Consider the following 24111-nt stretch of genomic DNA (forward strand, 5'->3'; position numbering starts at 1 on the left):
GTGTCACCAGCAACAAGTGTTACTAGCGATTCTTTTCAAATCTGTTAACTGCGAATTCTGCTGGTCATCATGTATTTTACGTAAAATATCATTTCCTCTGAGTTCAAGCTACAAACCAGTTGAATGTGATGGTCACCTTTTTTCTAGAAAATTGAATACAAAAAATATTATCCAATGAAATCATCTTTTTGCATGGGGTGAGCATGATCACGTGTTGCAACACATGTTCAGTTTTGCGTTTCCCCGCCTCCTCACGCCGATGGCATGACATGGTGGAGTGTCATTTTTTGAACAGAAATGAAATTTACAGATTTACATAATATTGTTTGAAATTAGTTATGCACAACGTATGGGGCTTTAATTATTTGGATCTAGCACAAAGAAACATTTATGAAGTGTAAAACTTATTGTACATTTAATTGAGTAAGTAAATTATGCGATTTCATATCTCTCGTTTTAAAGATTGATTGCTATTATTAAATATTATTTTCTCTCTCGGATCCTAAGAGTTTATATAAATTAATTTTCTCCTGGTTTTTGTTCTTTTTTAAAAAATTTTTTTATTTTATTGATGCTGCATAAATATTTAATTAATGCGGTATCATTTTTTACAATAGTTAAATACAAAACCGACGCGAATTTATCTGTTAAAATGTAACTTGTTGTGTGTATCCTAAATAGTTTTTCTTAAAATTAAATCTGATGTTTTATTTCAATAATTGTGATGCCCGCCGGGACACAATTTTTAGGTTACTATAAATAACGTTTGATACGACACATTAAGGAATATATAACTTTACCACATTTTCCTCCTTTATTTATAGCATAGAAACAGTTCTATGTCTCTTGATTATAAACATTTGTGGGTTTTTTTTTTACGATTATAATAAAGTAATATGGTTTAGTTCTTCAGAAGTCGCAAAATCTGGCTTCGTCTGTGTGTGATTAGGTTACATACTTAAAATGATACATGTTATAGATTTTCGAAGTGATCCAGCAACAATTAATTTTAATCATTTATAAAATTTATTTCACTTCAATATATCAATGATACCTTAAATTTATTACAACTGTGTTGGTATATGCAGCAACTATGCATTCACAAAAATAATTTTTAGATTTATCTCAACAAAGCTACTTAATGTTTTGAATATTTATAAACGATTAGGTCCTTTAGAAAATTAATTTACACACATCTGTTCATGAGAGATTTTCTATGACATTTTAAACCTGACTTAAAACACTTTATTTTTCAGAAAATTATTTATTTTTATCAAAGATATTTTTATATAGTATGAACTTATAATGCTATAGTATTACGATGTCTAAAATGTGTAAAAACAGTCAACTATCTCAAGAAATACCCAATAGATCAAAATACATCATTGGAATATTGGGATGATTATCGTTATCTTCCTTCCTCGGCGACTCTTCGCCAACTTGCCGTAGTTATGATAATATCCCCGGAATATTTTCAAAATATGCTCACTATTACCTTTAATATGCAAACTTTATCTTCAACCTCATCCTATGGGTGTGTTGTAACTTAAAAGGATCGCGGGGATATTTCCGTATCATGATCTGTTGCGCCGACTACAATCGCCAAGATGCCAAATAGATTTTAAAACTTGCAAATGTTTTTAAAAACAAGTAGATGTTTGCCCGGGGGTGACTACGAGTTATACCTTTCGAATTGGTTCATTTCTGTGATGTTTTTATTAGTTTCTCGCCGGCCACTGCCCGGAAGTTTCCAAGACTTGGCGGTTATTCTGCCACAGATCACGATACAGAAAACCCAGTAGATTTTTTCAGAATGGGCCTAAAAAACCCATCTTTCTATCCAGTATGTGGGCTTTTTTTTACAATTTCTTATTTCCAATAAATTTTCTTTTCAATTATCAAATAAAATTGTTATTGAAAATTGTCAACTTATTGTTTTATAAATTAAACTTTGTAACTTTTTATATAAAACTACATGGATCAAATCATATTTCCGTAAACTGAATTCTTTAAACAAAATTGTCGAGAACAAATGAGCTAAACACATGAAAAAATAAAGTACATGATTAATAAAACATATTGTTAAATTATAACATATTACTTATCTGTAAAACAAAGTATGTGTAATATGCATAGACATACTACTTATGGCATAATTTATTTGAATTGTGAACCTTTCGTGTTTGGTAAAAACGCATACTACAAGGGTTGGACAAAATGATGGACACTTCTAAAAAAATTTTTGGATTCTCTGAAAAAAATGCTTCCAGACTCATTTTATAAATTAAAAATAGTTTAGTATATGTGATTTCTTATATTTATTGATGAAGTTAAAAGCTTTTTAGAGATTTGAGGTTTTTATGTTCTTTTTTTTTTAAATGGGTTTTTTTCTTCTGATTATTGGGTATTATTCCTTCTTTTTTTTAATTATTTTGTTTTGAAAATTGTTTCCTTATATGAGAATTGAAAATTATTTTATTGAGTTTAAAAATGTGTTATTTTATTTGCATTAAGTTTTTAGGATTATCAAAATGTGTTTCAATGTGTTTAAATGATCAGGAATTACCCCAGGTCACCCTACTGCTTGGAATGTTTAGAAGACAAATATGTAATTTTTCCCCCTTTCATTTCAGATGCAAAATGTATATTAAAGATTAAAGTTGATAATTATTTGTACATTGTAATGCATCAAATATTCATACATTGAAAATACAAATGAACATATCATGTTCACTAAAATGACGAGTGATTTTTACGAATGTTTACAATGTTTCTAGAAATTCCATTCATTAACTTTATTGTAAATTTTGTGTTTATTTATAATTTTAAACTAATCTCATAACTGCTTATGCTTTATATTTTTTAATGAATCATTTCAATAGCTTCATTATGTAATTTATTATATACTATTTAGAAGAGCAAAAAAAAAAATGACTGGAATAGTTATTCTTATGACAATTTCTCTATTATTCGTTTGTTAATCCCTTTGGTTATAATCAAACAATATTTTTTCTTTGTGTAATATTTCTAATGGTTATATTTAGTGTATAATGTTTTAATGGACTTGAAAAAATCATTTTAATTATGTTTTTACTTTTCATGAAAAAACCTAATTAAACTTATTTATCCCCAGGCAATATTCAGGTTTTTTTTATTAAAAAAAAAAAAAAAACATGGGCTGTGGTTTTTCTTAAAATACTGTTTTTTCGAGAACCCTGCCTTGAACATATACTTCAGGGTCAAATTATTTCAGAATTAATTATTTCCTCAAGTAAAATAAATTCATTATAGAATAATTTCTTCAGTTTAATTTTCTAAATATAAATGTTTCTGCAGTAAGTATTTCTATTTATTTCTGAAAAGGGAAGATTTCTGTAGCTTGATATGTGGCAAAATAATAAAGTCTTGGCAACTTCAAGGCAGGAACCCTCCAGAAACTTAGAACATCCCATCAAGGAACAGACTCGAAGAAAACTCTCAAACTCTCGTAACCGCCTCCAGGAAAACTCCTACATGTTTTTTTTTAATTATAGTTTTAAACCTATTTGGTGTCTTGTTGATAGTAGTTTTCAAAACAGATCACAATATGGAAATATCCCCCACTAGAGGAAATTTAAAATCAGTTTTTCTTTTCTTTTTTCAAGGGAAGTGCTTTAACTCTTCAATTTATAATGTGTTATATTCTGAAACTGTGATGTATTCATAAAGGATAGGGTTTTTTTTTAATAATGTTTTTTCACATTTTGTTTCCTTTAGCAGTAAAGAAACATTCTTTTAACGCTTTTTGAAAGTATAATAAAAAAGATCAATTATCATGCCAAAATATTATTAAAAAAAACTGTTAAAATGATCAGAGGTACTTCAATCTTTAAAGCAATATTATCACAATGTTATTTATACTTTTAAGGCATCTCTAATAGGAGAGAATACGTTTTTTGCCAAGGTAGTAAAAACCTCATATGGTAAATACCATACCTGCCCTATGTAGAATGTATATGGAAAAAGAAAACTGAATTTTTCAGTCCTATAAGCAATTTATTTTTTAAAAAAATATTTTCTTATCTTTGAAAATTTTCTTATTTTTTTAATATATTTTTTTTAATTAATTGTTCAGCAGTGTGATGGTTTGTTTAAGAACTAATTATGGCATTTTTTCACTTTCTGCTAAGGTATCTGAACTAACAGGAAGTATGCCATTAGATACATCCGATGTTGTAGATTTTTTGTGTACGCTTTCTGAAGAAGAACGGATGAAATGCACGGTTCGACAGTCTCTGAAAGGTGGCCTTGTTGTTGGTTGCGCTGCAGCCATTGGTAGTTATATTTTAGGTCCTATTGGACTTGCTATAGGTATGTATAATGATTAAGGATTTTAATACCTTATGCTTTTTATTTGAGAAAATAAACGAGAGAATTAAAAAAATTTCGTGACTGCCTACGCTTGAGTGAAAAGATATGTTAAACGTCTAGAAAAAAAATATCTCAGCTTTGAATGAGAGCATACTTTTGTTTGAGTTGTTCTTTGGCTTAATATTTTGATTTTTTATTAGAAATAATTTCTAGTTAGCATGCTTTGTAATATTAAATTTTCTCTATTTGCCATTTTTCTAACCGAAATTATATCGGAAACAATTTCCTCCTTGAGCTATATATTGTTAATATCAGAAAATAATATTAATTTAAAAGTAAATAACTAAGTTATGAGCATGTAGTGTGCATATTGTTTCTACATTGTATATTTAGAATTCTGGTAAAAAGTTAATAATTGTTATTTTCATTATAGTTGGTGTTATGAATAAATATTTTATAATGAAATCCAGAATTAATAGTATATGATAATAATAGTGATGATGATTAATCTCAGTGCCGAAGGCAGATTTGATCTGAATAAATCTGATCTTGAAGTTTTAAATATATTAGCTAAAATCATCCCACAATTATTGATTATATTATACATAGGGCTTCATTCAACACACAAATGAAAAGGTTAATTTTATTATTATTATCTTATGTTACATCTGATGTGTCCATTTTAATAACTTCCCTATTTACAGGATTTCTGAATATGTATTTGTATTAAGTGTTACATGTGATAAAAATCCATTTAATATATTTTAACGTTTAAATAACTTATATATTTGCCTGAGTTTTATCCCCTATTTTCACAATATTAACCTAACAGTTTTTAGAAAAATTTTTGTTCAGAAGTTTTCTCAAATTGCCGATTTTCTTTTCAAAACATGTAAAATCATTAGAGAGAAAAAAGTATACGCAAGTCTTAAGGAAAAAAATAGATCGTGGCTAAAAATCTGAATTCTAGGAAATTTTTGAAGTAGTATACTTCACTGTTATAAAACAGATTCCTTCAATAATAATAATAAAAAAAGGAAAGATAAATTAGTTATAGTATATATTTGTTGTTGTTGTTTTCTTTTTTTTAATCTTTTCTGAGTCTATTAATATCTTAGTAAGGCTGCCAACTACTACCTTTCATGCAAAATATTTAATATAGTAGTAAACAGTTCATATAATATAATATTTCACATAAAATGAGTTCATATAATATAATTCCATATAATGACTTTCAGATTTTTAGGTAGTTTTTGTGAACATTTAAAGTTTTACCATGAGAGAGCTTGAACAATGTGTTGTTTCCTATGAATTTTTGAATCATTAAACTGTACAATTTATGAATATTATAAATTAAACAAGATTTTCTGCATATGAATCTTATAAAGATACATTCATGGTTTGATAAAAGAAAATTACTTGAGCTTGTCTATTTAAAAAATGTTTACTGATGCAGAAGTTTCTCTTTAAATTTTACATCAAAAGAATCTTGTACTGGTTTTAGTGTTTTTTTAAATTTTTTTTTTTTTTGTAAATGTTTTAAATATTATTTCAGGAGGAGCCGTGGGAGGAGTGTTTGCAGCAGCGACCATGCGCTACTCGTTTTTTCCAGCTTCACAAGTTATTGCCACAATGTCACAAGTCCATAGAGATCGCTTGGCTTCTAAGATTGAACGCATAATGCAAAACTTTAATGTCTCTGATATTGCTCTTTTAGCCACTATGATTAGTGGTGACTGTCTGTTGAGAAATCGAGTTGTTACTGAACTGGTTGATTACCTGAGACAGGAAATGTCTTTAGCATTAGTTGAATAAGAGCTTTGACTGAATCACTATATTTCTCATGCTCACGTGGAAAAATGATTGTGTACATAAACTCTATTGTAAAATTTACTTCCAAAGTTTTGTTATTAATGTCATTAAATTTTATCAAATATGACGTTATACTTTCAAGGAAATATGTTTTTTTAGGACCATTTAAATTACTAAGTTCTGGCTAATTTATTAAGCCAGTATATTTAGGGTTCTTTTCCTTCGTTTGTTCAAGACAATGAGCTTTTATATTAAGTTAATATAGTGATAGAATAGGTTATGTATTTATAAATAAACTGTTCTGCTGTTCTTGTTCTTATATTTGATTTAAGTAAAATAATCAGGGGTTACTCCAGATTTCTTCTGAAATTGAGAAAAATCTCATGTTTTTATGAAAATAAAGAACTGTTTTTGAGTTTCATAAATAATCATAAAAACCAACAGTCTCTTCTGACTTTGTAAATTTGTGAAATATCTACTGATAGATTCTTCTAAATCTAAAATTGCTGTCGAATAGGTTTCTTTCTGCCTGCCTGGGTCCTTTTTTGTAAATGTCTAAAAATAAGGTACTTTTTGTGGGGAGGTACGTTTTTCAAGAAAATATAATTTTGAAATTATATAAGCATTTATTAAATTTTTCAAAGCAAATTTTGAATGGTTTGTTTTTAAAATAAAATCAATAGTTAAGGACCTATTTTTATGATGTAATTTGTGAAGGATCTGTTTTTGCAGTAGAATATTATGTGAAGGGTTAGTTTATGGACCCAAATTTCTTCTAAAATAATAGCATTTCTTTATGATCTTATTTCGCTTTGTCGAAGTGCATTTCGTACAGGGATAATGCATTATGTGAAATTGTTTTTTTTTTTTATTACTATTAAAATGCTTATGCAAAAATTTTTTTTACACTCTACTTTCCTCTCAGTGGACTCCTTAGCATTTAAAAAAAGGCAAGCATTAAAACAATAAATGTCTGGTTATCATTACTCTTTATTCTCTTATTTTTATATCTAAGTTTCAGTAAATGATTATATTTGCATTTGATAATGTGAAAATAAGTCCAAATGTTTAAAATATTGAATATTGATGTAAAAAATTAGCTGCTCTGTACACTTCAAAACCAATTCTATAAAAAAATTTCTAAATTTTGCCCTGATTTTTTAGTTTGTTTCAAAATTACAATGAAAACTTTTTTTTTCTATGTTAAGTTTTTAATGTTTGCTACTTTTTCTGTAACCTCTTGATTGTTATTGGCAGTGTTTGCTTAAAAATTCTTGTTAAAATGTATTTTATGCTATAATTTTCAAATTGTTTATTGTTGGTGAAATTTTTACATTTTTTGGGCTTTAAAAAATGTGATAGATATATAATTCTACATATGTTAGTATATATTTTTTAATTTAGGAATTTTGCATAAAATTATAAAGCTTAGCTGCAAAAAAAAAATTTGCTTTGTTTTGACATTGTTACTTTTTTTTTAAATGCCAAAAATTTACGGGCTTTATTATATTTCACTGTTTGCTGATTAAAATAAGCAGCTAAAATTATTTTTTGCAATTAGATCTTAGATGGCTGTGCTATATGACGAGTTCGAGTTGTTTTCAGACTTTTGAAAAATAATTTTATTAATAGTAATAATTTTGCTTGTTTCTAATGGGAAACATTTTAAACATTGACTTTTTCAAAAAAATATTTTAGTTGACAAATTTTCAATGTTATACAAAAAATTATCCATAAAAGTTAAATATCTGCATCATTACACATTTTTTTTTGCTTAGTTTTAAATTTGAATGATGCCTTCTGATTTATGCATGAATTTAAAAAGAAAAAATTTAAAATCAGTTTTGGTTTTTTTTCAAAGGAAGAACTCAACTCTTCAATTTATTATCTGTTATATTCTTTAATTTATACTGAAACTGAGATGTTTTCAAGAGAGGGAGGTGTTTTTTTTATTAATAATGTTTATTCACATTTTGTTTCTTATAACAGTAAAGAAACATTCTTTTAACACTTTTTGAAAGTACAAGCCCTTTAAACATACTGACATTTGACACATAAATATTTTTTCTAATAAAAATGACTTTTATACTTAATAAGTTTGTTTTTTTAATTGAATAAAAGTAAATAATGATGAGCATTAAATTCCAGGTTATGGAAATCTCTAAGTAAGAAAAAATAAATTTCATGTTTAAAGATGAAAATGTTTTAAATGCACTTATAACCCTATAAAAAGAAAATTATGATTATGTAATCTGTATTTCAGTGCTGATGATAAAATTTGGTTACAGTTTCAAAATACCAGTCTTCAATTTTTTATTCTTTTACTCTTTCTATTGTATTCCACATTATTTTATTACGAAGACAACCTTCCTCTTTTTATACTCTTATTGTAGTATATTGTCTGAATATCATAAAAATTTCTTTCACTTTTATTTGTATGTTTAATGTTCTACTATTATCAGTATTTTTATATGTATATATTTGTCTTAAATCATGCAAGAAATGTGATTAGAACTGTATTGAAATTTGCTTTAAAAGTGAAGAATGTTTCTTATTAAAATTGTTGAGTGAAAAGATTGAGCGAAAGTATTAGAGAATTGTTATGTGAAGGAGAAATTGTAAAATTGAGATAATTTAAAGAACATTAGTTTGATATTTTATGTGTATTTATATATTTCTTTTTTTTTTTTCCAAAAATATTTCATTTTTGTAGGTTTTATAATTTTGTTTTATATAGGTTCTTAAACTGTAAATTTTTTACTTATTATTATTTGTTTTAATTTTATTTTGGCCTTTAAATTTTTTAAATAAATAATGCAAAAAGTCTTCAAAATTAAATTACTATATTTTTATTTATATAATATATATNACTTATCATCAAAGAAAGAAAAATCGTAAAATCTTATGAGGAGAAAAAAAAATTTTTTAAAAAATGAGAAAATTTATCGAATTTCGTTCCGGTTTTTGGGTTTTCAGGTTTTCTGATTTCCGGATAACGGGTTCTGTACTGTATATGTATATGTATATATATATATATATATAATTCATTTATTTTTGTCATCTCAGTTTTTTCTTAGTTTTATGTGAGATGGAAAGAGATTACGGATTGTTAGATGTTGCTCAAAAGCACAGTATTTGTATTTATTTTTATTCAGGATTGTTCTAGTTTGTTACTGGTCATATTTGCATAAGCTATTTTATTTAGGTGATATAAATAGTAACATTTTTATCTCTCTTTTTTTTTCTCGGTATAAATTCTTAATTTTTATATCATTATATTCTCATTAGTTGTATGAAAATTAGACTGAGATTGTTATAGAATTGATTAATGTTGACCCTTTCAGATCTAATTTTGATGTTTTTGGTAACAATAATTACCTTATCCAGAAGGTTTTAAGGAATGAACTGAGAACTTAGAGTTAAATTAAAAGAAAGAAATTAAATAAATGGTGCCAAAAATACTTTAAAAAGAGGTGTCAATAACCAATTACTTTGAATCAAACTCTACCTTTCCGCGGTCTTCCTTTTACCTTATGTAACTAATATGACATTAATCAACTTTACCTTAACAGTGAATTAAGAAGTTGTTTTATGTAAAACTGGTATTTAATTAATGAATTGAATCAAGTGTTTAATTGTAAGGGTTGATCTTGATTGATAATGATTCAGATTCAGTTGACTAGTAAAATATTTAGACAATGATTTTGAGTGTTTAGTTTTTTATTTTGGTTATTATATAATTTTAGTCAAATGAGGAAATAATTAATATTTCCTTATAATAAGATCATGAAAGTCACACCTGATAAGGATTCATTACAAAAACATTTTTTAGTTGATTGAAAAATTTGTAAACTTAGTCTTTTATTTTTAACAGTTCGATTATATAAATGTTCACAATATATACTATTACAGCAGGAATATTATATTAATTTTACATAACACTATCTGAAACTACATGCAAATAATAATTTATTTCTTCCTGTATCAAAGTCTTCTTTTGATCTGAAGCTCATTGCTATTGCTTTGAAATTGTTAAACTCTACTACTATTTACATTAGATCACAACCTCCGTTTGACTAGCAGTGGTCATGGTTATAAATAAAAGTATGTTGTCTTCCCTTCATAAAACTCTTAATTCAATTGACATTGATGGTATTAAAGTATAAAACGACTTCAACATTTGTTCATTTGGTAACAGCCAGGAATAAGCAAAAGTTACCTTTTCTTTTTTTTCTTTGATTCTTGTTTCAATTTACTATCTCCAATGTTTTAAAAAATTATCACTGATATGTTGACAACTTTGATATAAAAAGAAATTCCCGTAAAAAAAAGGTAAATTATTTTTGTCTTTTTTTTTTTTTTAAGTTTAAAAAATTTATTAATTAACTGTTATTTTTATTATTTTTTTTTTTTTTAAGCTAAGCATTTTTCCTTTGATTGGCGATACCAATCAAAGGAATGATTCCTATCTTAACAAAACAGATCACATCCTTGGTTCAACTAGTAGTGACCATGCAGTTTGTTTCTTATTATTTTGTTCATACATAGTTTAGCATTCTTGTTTAAATTTGTTTTCACCACAGTACTTAAGAAGTACTAGTGACTTATCATAAATTAAATTATTTTATTACTATCTATGGTGAAAAAAATTTTTTTTTTCTACCACCTCACCAATAATCGCCTTCTACAAGACTTCATACTTTTCTAAAAACTTTGATCTACTGATCTTTCATTCTAATTCACTCCTGATTCTTTTTTGTAATTTGCTATGTATTATAATGGATATCAGATTTAAAGGGGATAGAGTGGATTTACCAATCCATTGTTGGGTTGAGGTATTCTTTCATTTTTTTCTAAAAATTTTGATCTGCTGCTTTGTTTGCTTTGCTTATATGTTACTAAAAACATCAAATCTGAAGGGGATAAAGCACATTTTTAAATTTTCTATAAAGCTGAGAGTTTAAATGTGAAGAGAAAAAACTTCTCTCTATTGCATCTTCCTTATAGGTAAGAATTTTGCTATTGCAAGGTATTTCACTAATGTGAGGTATGTGAAATGTTTGTTTTAAAACATGAATCATACATTTTTTTTTCTTATGTTCTGTGCATAAGTATATAGTACCTTATGTTACTAGTCATGTCTAATTAAATTATGTATATGCAAAATATGAAATTTTATGCTTTATTTTTCATGTATTTTATTTTTGTAATAGAACATATTGAGTTTAAATTCGGTAAAATATTATGCAGTTTTAGATGTTATATTGTTGGCTGTATTTTTTTTTTTAATAAAAGAGGTACACTTATTGTATTTCTAGTATTTTATTTTATTTCAATTTTTCTGTAAGTTATATGTAGTTTCTTTTCCCCTGATAATTTCCTAAGAAGACTACATATATTGTTAATTTTGTTTTTTGCCACTCTTGTCAAGCCTAAATAAATTTTAACGCAAATATCTCAGGTTGTTATAGACAGATTCTGTTTCAAATTTTTGTGTTTGGTATAATTGAATGAAGCGTAATGTGTGTTAGAATTTTATTAAATGAACATAACTAGAAATGCTCTGATAATGTTTTATTGAGACTTAATACATTTTGCTTTATTCTTAGGTACCCTTAAAGGAGTAGTTAATAGCCTTATTTTAATAAAAGCATCTATTACAACTTTTCTATTAGCTGTATTATATATATAATCCTTAATTTGCTGGTAGCTGATTAATTTATACGTAAATTGGTAATTTCTCTATGAGCTTGAACAAAAGATGTGTCCTGGAGTTAAATAGTCTAGAATGCTAAAAATGAAGCACTATTCTTGATTACGTGCTCTTAAATTGTATATACCTTTCTTTCTTTTTTTCAAAAAATAATAATTTTTTTTAAAAAAAAAGAGTAAAAACTTTTAATTAGAAATGGTTGTTTTAGGTTTAAAGCTTCCGTGTTAGATCAATTTTCAATTACTAATTGTTAAGAGGTTTTACTTTTCCAATAAAAAATAACTATGTTTCTAAATCTTAGGAATTCCAGTATCAAACCGGATTTGACTTTGAATTCAATCATTCTAGAGTGAGTATAAAAACTGAAAATATATTTAATTAAAATTTATAGTCAATGAATTCAAATTTTTATTTTCGGGGAATGAACTTCTTAACTCGAACAATAAATTCCTTAGATTATTATAAAGGAAATGAAAAAAAAAATCAGCTCCTTTTAAATGAATGCCAATAATTTCATAAAATATTCATTTAGAAGAGAGATATAATAGTTTAGCATAAATAAAAATAAAAAAAATTCTTCTTTTTCAGAAAGTTGAACCTACATTGCTGGGCAAAAGGGAGAGCAGCTAATCGATTCATAAAATAAATTTTCCTTTCGAAAAATATTAAATTTTTTCCAAAGATGTAAACAAAAAATAATTTCAAATGCAAGTTACCCGAATTAGAAATTAAAATAGATAATTTTGGTATTCATTGTAAATTATAACCATACGCATACACACTATCTAGCTAAAGTATCAGGATAGTCAGTTATATGAACTAAAAAAGTCCTAAGGCATATATTAATATGTTTGTTCTTTTTAACGTATACACGTCTCCGAAAATTTTCTATCGGTTTTTTAAGAAATGGGCCGTAGGAAATGACTTCCGTAACAACTGAAAATGACTGGTCATGTAATTTGTTTTTTAATTGGATCAAAGGGGTTTTATGCTACTTAGATTGGGTGTTTGAGAAGGCCACACCAGTTTTTTTAATATCCATTTCGTCAAACTATGGTTGCGCCAGTCTCGTTGGAGTTTCAGTGAGTTGCTTGCACTGTCGAGGCGAGACGCGGGATAAAGTAGTGTTGTCGGATGCACTGATCACTATAGAAGAAACACAGTGGACAACCTTTTCTAAAGTGTGGTTTAAGCATTCATTGTACACCCTTTTAAAAAGAAGGTTAGAGCAACTGGCACTTTCTCAAAAATTTCTCAATGAATATAAAAATATACTAGTATAAAATCACATTTGAGTAATTTGTATGCGTAAGGGCATTTTCTTTCCGAATGATTATAAAGAAACAAACCTGGACTTATAGCAAAATTAAATTAGAGTGAGAATATTTTTCAAATTGTGTCATACGTAATATTTTGAAGGTTAAAAAACTCAGTCAACAAGGGATATGTTTAATCATAGAGAGATATCTGTATTAATTAATTGATTGTTGGGGTAGCTGATATATATCTCGAAATATATAAAAATGATATTGAAGGATAAGGTAATTTTGTTTCGTTTCTAACAGTGCTACGTCCCGCAGTGGACTGATCGTTAAGACACGGTTCCCAGCAGATCACCGAAGTTAAGCATTACTGGCTACGGTCAGTGTGCGGGTGGATGACCACTTGGATCAGTTTGCGTAGGGATCGAGGATGTGCGGTATTGGTCCTCGTTAAACTGTGCTACCGTAATGTGCTCGAATTCGCACGCAGGTCGTCGGGTACCGAAGCGGGGGTGCTATCCCCTCCGCAGAGGATCAAAATTGTGATGGCATGTCTTCGGATCATCCTCCGGGATGTTTCCCAGACCGTCGCCATTAGCTCTAGTGCGACGTAAATTAACAACAACAACAATAACAGTGCTACCACAACGTAAGGTTACCAAATTTCAGTGAAGAGAATCCTGGACACGCAAGTGAATTCAGCATATTTATTTGTATGATTTAATAACGTTAAGACGATAATGGCACACTTAACCATACCATGCTCCCCCATCTAGCAGCTAGCCACCGATGAGTGCTAATTGCTTCTAGGTCAGGTTTTTCTTGTGGTTGCCTTTCTTTCACCACAACAAAAACCACGCTTCGCAGATATAGAAAGCAAGATTTATACGGGAGGGGTATTATTATGCGTTTGCATTAGGATGCGCAGCAGTTAGTAGCGTATTGTACTGTTAACGTAAGAAAATTCATCTTTGTACTCCTCTTGCAATTAAACAATCACCAGGGCCCGACTTTGCATAATTGGGGCCCCCTCAGCGTCACTATTTCAGTAATGAAGAATAGACGACGAAATAGCGTTCTGTCCATTTTATTGATTTTCTGCTGACAGTAGGGTGGAATTCAGATAAATTTCGCAAATACGATGGCTCAATTAAGCCAATCTGAAGCTAACATTTCTGCAAACATATCAAATTTTGCGATACGTAAAAAAAATAAGGCTTTTGATTGGCGAAATTTGTCCGTTGTAATTGCAAAAATTTGAATGAATTCCGCTCTAGAAAGCTATGGATTTACGAAACATAGATTTTTTTATGTTTATGAAATAGATTAATGAATATAACATCAAGTAACATATTGAAAAAGGAATAATGAATGATTTATTCAAAATATTTCAGACTAATGAATAGATCCTTATTCATTATTCAGGAAGATTTTTAATAATTACTCATCACTCTTTATTCATTATTCTGCTGCTTGCTACATTGTAGGATATGAAAAATTACCTTCAAATGAAGGTAAGATTAGGTAACTCGCAAAAATTGCGAATCGGGTTCTCATTCACACGAGATTTCGTCGCAGTCTCATGCGTGTCTAGGACAATTGGATGCAGTGGGAATGGACAATGCCCCTCTCAGCGCCGTGTAAGAGAAGGACAATCTTAATGGTAAATTATGCTCTCTTCTGAAGAACACACCACCAGTCCCGCAGTGGGCTGATCGTTTAGACACGGTTCCCAGCAGAACACCGAGGTCAAGCATCACTGGCTACGGTCAGTGTGCGGGTGGGTGACCACTTGGATCAGTCTGCGTAGGGACCGAGGGTATGCGGTATTGGTCCTCGTTAAACTGTGCTACCGTAATGTGCTCGAATTCACGCGCAGGTCGTCGGGCTACCGAAGCGGGGGTGCTATCCCCTCCGCAGAGGATCAAAATTGTGATGGCATGTCTTCGGATCATCCTCCGGGATGTTTCCCAGACCGTCGCCAATAGCCCATTGTGCAGCTCTAGTGCGACGTAGATTAACAATAACAACAACAACAGAAGAACACACCAATCAGAATTACTTTTTCTCGTAAATTGTATGCAGTGAGAATGGTCCCGATTTTCCAATGCAGATTCTCATTTCCACGCGCGACTAATGCCATTCACAGTGAAAATGATCCCAGTGAACTGGTTATTTGTAAGCTGCAACCTTCTTTGATATGCTTGATCTAGTTCAGCTTTTCGTCACCACAATATTTCAACTTTGGCAACACTAAGTCTAAATTCTTGCTCGCGTGGTAAATTCAGGGCTCTGAGGGTCTGTCCACCATCATAATTTTTATTTAATAAAAATGACGGGTTTCACTGAAAAAGTAAGTTAAACTATTTTATTTAAATGACAATAACTTTGTTTTGTTGTTAAAATAAAACCTACATAATGTTAAATATTTCAATGTATTTGTTATTAGTTTCAATATAGGTGAGCGAATCGTTTCACGTGGTTGACTATTTCATTATTTATAAAATTGTGTTAGTGTGTTTAATTTATTCTAAATAAATGGCAAAAATTATTCACTTATTTCTTAGAGAAGCTGATTTGTTACGTTATTGTTTTATTAAGTACTATCGGCGTTGTGTTGTCGAATGTTTAGGCCTAAACTACCACAGCCATTTGAAGAGCGATTTCGATATTGAAATGATTTTTTTTTCTCTAAAGAAAACATAGTTAAACACCTCTTAACTCTAAAGTAGTATTTGATTTTGACAATGCTATCACACTTTATGGATGTACATTTTGTTTCTTTCGATGTTTTTTATCGCTATATTGCGATATCACTAATGTCTTAATTTTTTCTTCCACAGCCCATTATAATCGATGGTAAAGGCCATCTTCTTGGTAGATTAGCTGCCTTAACTGCTAAAACTCTGCTTAACGGTAAGATAATTATCCAATTAAATAAATTGCATGATTTTGTTCTTGTTTCCTATAATTTCCCCTAGACAGTTACAGTAAATTCCCATTACAGCTAGTGTATTGTAGATTTATTGTCCTTAAGATTATGTCAATGTAGTATTATATTTTGTTCTTAAGAAAACAAGGTTATGTACAGAAAGTTGTTTGTAAAATAGTTAGACCATGGGTCTTTTATGACTTATAATGGACTGGTAAATTTAAACTTTTATTCTATAACAGTGTGACATGACAAATAATATCTCTTGTGCTGTGTTGGGAGAAGATTTTTTTTTAAAAATGTAAAGAAACCAGTGTTTTCCCAAAGTTTTTTTTTAAAAGGTTGCTTTGATTCTCATACACATACTCCCACCTTACCTAACAAGCCACAGTCCCCCCAAATCACTGCATTTTTATTATTTATACTACCTGTTTCAATGAAAAGTCCACTGCTGATTTATTTAGTTGTTTAAATTTTTTAATTGCATTTCTATATTTTATTAAGAGTTTTCTAAATTCACATGATATTCTGCCAGAGCGATATTCTTTTAGTTGAGGGAGAATGTATATTAATGATTCTTATTATGATTTTAAATTTTACCATTTTTAACATGTCTAATTTAAATATACACCTTCAAACTACTTTCTCATAAATTTCAGTTTAATATGTAAATGTTTAGTTTCTAAATGGGAGAATATATTGTTTTGGATTAGTATTATTTGGGTTGTAATTCTAATTAGAGTTTTTCAGTGTGTAAACACTGAATTAGCAAATTAGATAAGTGTTAAGATTTCCATTTTTTTTGGTGATAGGCAGTAATTTTTTTATTAATAAGAATAAACTTCAGAAGCAAATGCTTATTTTCTCATTGTAAAGGAATGACATTTAGTGAGGGATTGATTTTAGTATATTTAAAAGTGTGGTTGCTATGTTTTTCTTGTTCAATACTTTTTAAGTCTTTTAGTGGCTTAAAATTGGTGACTTTGTTTTCTCCTTTTACATTGCCAAAGGATCTGACTTATTTTTTATATAAACCCCAGACGAAATAATTGTTGGTATAATTTATAGCTACCTCCCGAGAAAACTTCTGCCTATATTTTCAAATTTCAGAAAGTTAAAAAGCTTTTTGGTACTAACTAACGTAACTTTTGGATTTTAGTAATTTTGGCTATCTGATGTTTTATTCATATTGCAGTGTTCATTAAAACCACTCCTATTTTAAACGTTTGATTTTATAAAATGGATTGCAGAATTCTATCAAGGAATAGAAAAGGGCAAGGCAAGGATTAAAAATAGCTCATTTTTAATAACCTAGCAAATTTTTAAATTACCAATAATTCATTTATGTGTGTATTTCAAAGACTAACTGCTGAAAGGCAATCACTGTGAATGTTAGCTAAAGAATAATGAACATATAAAGGTAAATTTTTCATAAAGTATTTCTTAAAAAAATTGTTTTAATATTTAAAATTGAAATGTATTATGATTTCTCCATAAAAAGATAGTCATAACAATTTAGCCAGTTGAGTAATTCTAACTAAGTAAATATTTGTAATAGTAATCAGAATGAAACCCATAAGCACAGATAGTTTTGCGGGAGTGTAATAATTTGAACAATAAATTAATGTTTTTTAACATGCAATATAAAAGAAGTTTTTTTCATTGATGCAAAAGGTTTATTTATAGGGCATAAGGTTCAAAGGACAGGCAGGGCGGTTACAGCATGTTTACTTAAACATGCTGTAAATTTTTTTAATTCTAAATTATTTCTGCCTTTGTTAGAATTTATTTAGATAAAAAAATTTGATTAAAAAATGCTTTGTAAGCAAAATTTAAAATTAGATTTAACATGGTTTAAAATTTTATTTAAGTTTAAATACATGCATTTTGTCATTTTAAAATATTTAACTTTTCTGATATCTATTGAAAATAATTTACCTTATTGAATAAGTGATTATTATTAAATAAGTAATAATTATCTTAACTAAGTAAACTTTATTCTAACTTTAATATTTTTTTTTATTTCCCACATTAAATTTTAGTGTAAAAGCTTTGAGAACTGCTTTAAAAGTGTTATCTATTTTAAAAAATGCATATATTTTATAAGTGAATCGTACTTATTCTTTTATATGAGTTCGAATTTAAGGGTTGAAATTGTCATATCGAGATTGTTTCTCTGATTTTTTTAATAATGGAACATTTTCATTTCAGGTCAAAGTGTGGTTATTGTTAGGTGTGAAGGAATAAATATTTCCGGAAGTTTCTTTAGAAGTAAATGTGAGTATTTTTCAAAATAAATGAATTTCTTTTTATTTTAATAAAGTTAAGTCTTAAGCATTATTTTATTAATATTATGGTATTCTATAATAATTTTATGGTAATGGAAATAGCATCAGATTAAAAATATCATAATTTTAAAAATGTGAAAGAGGCCTATAAAGTGGTAAATAACAGTTGATAAACCTATCAGAAAAGCCGAAGAATGACAGATTGTGAGAAATAATCATTGAACGACATAAAATTACAGTGAAATTGTTACGGATCGAACACTCAAATTTGAATTTCGAACATTGTGTAATATAGTACTAAACATATCGGAATTTAAACAACCCTATACAAGGGACCAAGAAAATGATGAATAACTTACTTAAAAAATCAGCAAACATAAAAGAATATATAAAATTGTCACGAATCAAATGGAGATAACCCTAATTGTAATTTTTGAAAGGTGTAATAACATTGTATTACCTTAGTCCACCTTAGAATGAACTTTGATAAGTGTTTTCTTATGAACTACAACTAGTTGATGAATACCTATAATTTAAAATATGTATAAATTATTTTTAAACAAATTATGCTCTTAGATAAGTTTGTAGATATGTCGCTTGAAATCATCAAATTTCTTAATAATTAGCAGCTTCATTTTTTTTTAGAAGTTTAATTTTGTTTTTGATGAAGGTCACTTGCACCTATGTGTAGTTTATTATTTTAACCCTGTAGGATTACTAGATAATTTCGTTTTCTTTGTAATCTAATTCTAATTTTGTAATTAAGAAGGTAAAGAGTAAGACATTATTTCTTTTTTAGTGAAATATCTTTCATTCTTGCGTAAAAGATGTAATATCAAACCATCAAGAGGACCTTTCCATTATCGTGCTCCTGGCAAAATATTCTGGAGAACAGTTAGGGGTATGGTACCCCACAAAACAAAGCGAGGTGATGCAGCATTGGAACGTTTGAAGGTATTTGAAGGCATCCCACCACCATATGACAAAAAGAAAAGAATGGTCGTTCCATCTGCTTTAAGAGTACTCAAATTGCACCCAAGAAGAAAAGTATGATATTTCGATTACTAAAGTTGAAATTTTAATGATTATATTATTGTATAATTTAATGGCTTAAAAATATTTAACTTAGTTGAATATAGTTTTTATAAATTGTTAAAAGTTTGACCTATGATTTCTAAAGATATACACAGTCGGACTTCTATTTAACGAGCTTCAATTTTGAGAACTTTATTGAGGAACCAAGGACATTTTGGAAATTTCTTCATTAAATAACTTCCAAATAGCGAAGTGAATTTTCTATTTAACGGAGAAAAAAAATTTTTAGATCCTTTTTTCCTATTTAAAATTACTTTGCAGATATAATTTTATGTAGCAAATAAATTTAGCTATTTTTAGTTGAAAATGTATGTAGCATGGTAGTGTAACACTGGATAATGTTTTTGCTCTTTTCTTGGTTTTTATGTCGATTTCTTTATGGCTAAGATTTATAAAATAAATAGTAGATACTAGTTTTCAAGAAAAAGGTGTATCCATTATTGTTTTAATTATGTCTAGTGTTAATGAATTTAAAACCTTTTCTGTGTTTAAGTATTTGAAAAATGCGATTTTCTATTTAACAAATTTCCCATATAACTAACTTATTATCGGGATTTAGCAACTTCGTTAAATAAAGGTTCAACTGTAATTTAAATTTATTCCATTAGTAAGGTTTAACATGTGTGAATAATTACTGTTTTTGTCTACTGCATTTATTATGCATCAGAAAAATGCAATGCTTTTGTGTTTTTTTTAGTACTGCAGTTTAAGCCGCCTATCCCATGAAGTTGGCTGGAAATACCAAACTGTTATAGAGACACTAGAAGCTAAAAGAAAAGCTAAATCTGCTGCATACTATGGAAAAAAGAGGAGGGATGAGGTAACATTAATACTTTTTTATATTGCTATTTCATTTATATCACGTATAAGTGAATTAGTTATTTAGTTAAGATCTCTGAAGGCAATTCAAAGTTTAAATTAAATTTAAGATTTATATTTGAAACATATGTTGCGGTTGTATTAAAATTGCAGTTAGTTGCTATGATAATGATGCTATTTTTTCCATATTGTGTATCATTGTGCCTTCTAATGTATAAGGTAAACCTACTTGTTTAGATTTATTAATTTTTATATTCTCTCCTGTGGATATGCTTTTGATGATAATTTTTATTTCATAATTGAGATGCTGAAATAAACATGCACTACCTTCTGAGGCATATCTTCGCTTTAAAAATAAACTGGAATAATCGTCTCTAAGACATTTTCATGTAGAAATTTTATGCATTTTTCATGGAATCTTGTATGAATTGTATTGTATCTTCATTTACATTTTTTTCCTACCGTAATAATCTTTTATTTGGTCTGGTTTTTTGTTCTATAGCATAAGGTTAAAATTTGGTAGTCCACTATAGTAGATAGGCTTAAGTAAAAAGTTTTAGCTGTACAATTACAATTTATGTCCATATTGCAATTGTTGCATGTCAATTATCAGGTGTCTGTCCAAGCCAAATTTACTACCGTTTAGTGGTACCTTCACAAATTCAAGTTTAGGAAAAACAGTAGTTTCACAAAATAATTTTTCTTAAAATTTTATTTTTTGTGCCTCATAAGAAACAGTAAATCCATATTTTTACCATTGTGTGTTTTTATTTTTGTGTTGATTTTTTGAAATTGATAATTTGTGAAAATTAAAAATAAGATGATTTTTAAGTATTCAGAAATTATGCTAAATTTTCTCAAAATAGGTACCTCAGAAAAACCTTGACAGACCCCTGATTATTGTACATAATTATATTAAGCACCGCATCATTTGAATTCTAAACACCTAAATTTATTTAGTTAAGGTTAAATTTACCATATAATTTATTATTTTACAGTAATATTCAGGATACATTTTTCATATTCAAGTAATTACTTTTTTGCATACTTGATTTTAGACAATTTTTTGATAAATCTATGTAAATTTATTTCTTAAGCAATGTTGGTACCTGCTTCAACATAATTTTTTGACAATTTTTTAATTGTGTTGTAGTATACCCAAATATTTTATTCAAGCGAAAAGTTATTGTCAATACTTTGCGGTGTATATATTTAATTGTGACAATATTTAATTATACTTTAATATTGTCTCCTTGTTTGTGGGAACATTAGAGATACATGGTACCAGCAAAATCGGGAGTTAGGCAAAAAGTAATTTATAATTTAAGAAAATGCATTTAATTATTACGAATAAAGTTTTTGCTATCTTCTGCTATGTTTATTTGTTATCTGTTATAAAAACAGTACCTTTTAATTGAATAAATTCCTCGGATGTGGTGTCATTGCCAAATTTCACCTGATGTGGAATTGCATCTGTTTTCAATAAAAATCTCCTGCTTTTATTAATAAGAATTTTTCTTTTATAATATTATTACTGGCATACATTTAATCAAGCGTTTGTTATTAAAAGAAGACAATATTTTATGTAGTCGTATGAATGCTTATTTTACAATAACTTGATGTTTGTCCAAATTTTTTTTATTTTTTTTTTATTGCTAAATAAATTCCCTTAGACTTAGTTTGCCTCTCAGTCACATTTATAGTACTGATAATTTATTTCTAATCAGAGCTGGCATAATTTGAATCACTGCATTTTTTTTTAATAAAAATAATTTATTACTGCTTTCTTAGAATTAGGATTTTATTTATGATTCTAGTTTAATTTTTAATTAAATATAAAATTGGTTGAATTTAAAAAAAAAGGGAAAAAAACTGAAATTTTGCATACAGTCAAGTCTGAAATTTCTTTTTGAGTAGATAATGTTAATTGTCTTTTGAGTGAGGATATTTTGCTTTCTGGAATTTGTTAATGTGGGCTTTTTCAATTTTAATAGTTAGAGATATCTAAGCATTTTTGTTTTTCTTTTGTTCAATTACTGCTTAGATACCAAAATAAAATAAGATAAATCCTGTGATGATACTATAGTTAGCATAATGTTTTTTGATGAAATAAACATGCACTACCTTCTGAGATCAAGTTTTATTTTTTAATAGTTAGCATTATTTATTGCCTATATTGAATTTTTCTTTGATATCTGCATGTACATTTTTTCAAAGTTTACTTTTTTATTTCAAAAAATTTTACTCTGTGATGATACTTAAAAAAAGCATAATGTTATTTGATGAAATAAACATGCACTACCTTCTGAAGTAAAGTTTTTGATAGCTGTTTTATTCTTAATTACTGATTGCTTTTGATGAAAGTTATTAAAGCATATTAAAGTTGATGAAATAAACATGCACTACCTTCTGAAGCATTGCTATGCTAAGTGAATCATATCAGTATCTAAGTAATTGTACACGGTTAAAAAATATGGTATTGTTATTACACAATTGGTTTCTGCTTCATTGAGGTAGAACAATCAATGCTTTTTTTTTAAAAATTAGTTTCTAGTTTAATTTTTATGTGGTAAAATTGTCTGCATATTTTTTATTTTCAAGTCTTTCTTACTTAAAATTATGATATTTAAAAATGCCTAAGAAATTTTGTTCAAAAATCCTTGTTTCTCTTCTAACCTCTTCTTCTGTGATTTTTTTTCTCTGTATTTTTACTGAATTCAATGTTTTTTGCTGAAATGGGTGTTTTCGGTACCTGTGTGCTGAATCTGCTGGCACATTTGGAACGCCTTGCTATTTCTATATTATTATAATTTAATTCCATCTCAGTTTATTCATTTACAATTGACTCCTGGTTAATACAAGACTATGTTAATGACAAGAATTGTTTTATATCAAATAATTAATAGATCTTGTCAAGGAAATTTTTGTTTAAATTTACTCAAGACAGTTAAACTTGCAGTTTTTAAATGATTGATATTTCAAGTGTTTTATTGTTCTTTGGTATTTTGTTATTACATTCGTTTAAATTTGTATTGAACTTTATTGTTATTAAGAATTTTCTTTCTTTTTGTATTTTTAGAAACTGAGGAAAGTTGCAATGGAAAAAGTAGCTAAAACCATTGAACCACAAAAACAAATTCTTCGATCCTATGGCTACAATGTATAGTAAAGATTTTTTCATTAAAGTTGAAATTTGAATGTGTTTTTTGTGCTTTATTTCTTGTTTGAATATATAATATTTGTGGCAGTGTTATTGTGAGGGTTCTTTTTTTTTCTTGGGGGTTAACTCATTACTAATTAATAATTTGTTCAATAAAAAAAGAAGTTATTTAAAAACTGGAAGTACATTCTATCTTAAGATTAATTTCATGATTTCATTGCTTACTTTTGCTTTTTCTCACATTGATTCTTGTGGTGTTTCGTAAATATATGGAGATTAAATGTTTGACAAAGTTTACAAAATCTGCCAAAAAATTTTCTTAATGGTCGTTTAAGATTATTGCAGTTAGGGAAAGTATGATTTGAGCATTCCACTCATTTCTGGGGAATATTAATTTGGCTCATATAAGCAAGTTAATTTCTTCCATCTTGCAATAAAGTAAAATTTCAAATAATTATTTGTTGTATCTCTATTGATCTTTAAAGCGTAGAATGATCTAGGTTGACACTGCTGTATTTTTTCAAACTAAAAATTGAGTGATAGTTTCATAGCATTTAAATGTTTTTTATTGTAAATGCAGGTGTAGAACTACTATATTTTCAATGAATCCTAAATATTTACATAGCGGTAGAAAAGCATCCTATATTCCAATTAGTCGTGTATATATAAAAAAATTCCTG

At 27.9% G+C, this 24111-nt stretch overlaps 2 protein-coding genes across 2 annotated transcripts; both read left to right on the plus strand.

Moving 5' to 3' along the window:
• The first annotated feature begins 90 nt into the window (after positions 1–90).
• LOC107455297 (protein C19orf12 homolog) lies at positions 91–8342 on the plus strand. Its single transcript, XM_016072808.4, has 3 exons — positions 91–423; positions 4170–4350; positions 5906–8342. The coding sequence occupies exons 2-3, from the start codon at positions 4191–4193 to the stop codon at positions 6163–6165; spliced, it is 420 nt and encodes a 139-aa protein (XP_015928294.1). The 5' UTR covers positions 91–423; positions 4170–4190; the 3' UTR covers positions 6166–8342.
• Positions 8343–15278: 6936 nt separating this feature from the next.
• LOC107455298 (ribosomal protein L13A) lies at positions 15279–23473 on the plus strand. The gene is made up of 6 exons (XM_016072809.3): positions 15279–15490; positions 15981–16053; positions 18281–18346; positions 19157–19404; positions 20150–20272; positions 23351–23473. The coding sequence occupies exons 1-6, from the start codon at positions 15470–15472 to the stop codon at positions 23435–23437; spliced, it is 618 nt and encodes a 205-aa protein (XP_015928295.1). The 5' UTR covers positions 15279–15469; the 3' UTR covers positions 23438–23473.
• The last annotated feature ends 638 nt before the right edge of the window (positions 23474–24111 follow it).

This window comes from Parasteatoda tepidariorum, chromosome 6 (genome assembly GCF_043381705.1).
Source record: "Parasteatoda tepidariorum isolate YZ-2023 chromosome 6, CAS_Ptep_4.0, whole genome shotgun sequence".
Taxonomy (NCBI): domain Eukaryota; kingdom Metazoa; phylum Arthropoda; class Arachnida; order Araneae; family Theridiidae; genus Parasteatoda; species Parasteatoda tepidariorum.

Excerpts from the sequence above, each read along its gene's own strand:
- LOC107455297 (XM_016072808.4), top strand. The coding sequence starts at position 4,191 with ATGCCATTAGATACATCCGATGTTGTAGATTTTTTGTGTACGCTTTCT. Across the intron at positions 4,351-5,905 it reads TCCTATTGGACTTGCTATAG|GAGGAGCCGTGGGAGGAGTG; the intron begins GTATGTATAATG and ends ATATTATTTCAG.
- LOC107455298 (XM_016072809.3), top strand. The coding sequence starts at position 15,470 with ATGACGGGTTTCACTGAAAAA. Across the intron at positions 15,491-15,980 it reads TGACGGGTTTCACTGAAAAA|CCCATTATAATCGATGGTAA; the intron begins GTAAGTTAAACT and ends TTTCTTCCACAG. Across the intron at positions 20,273-23,350 it reads GAAAAAAGAGGAGGGATGAG|AAACTGAGGAAAGTTGCAAT; the intron begins GTAACATTAATA and ends TTGTATTTTTAG.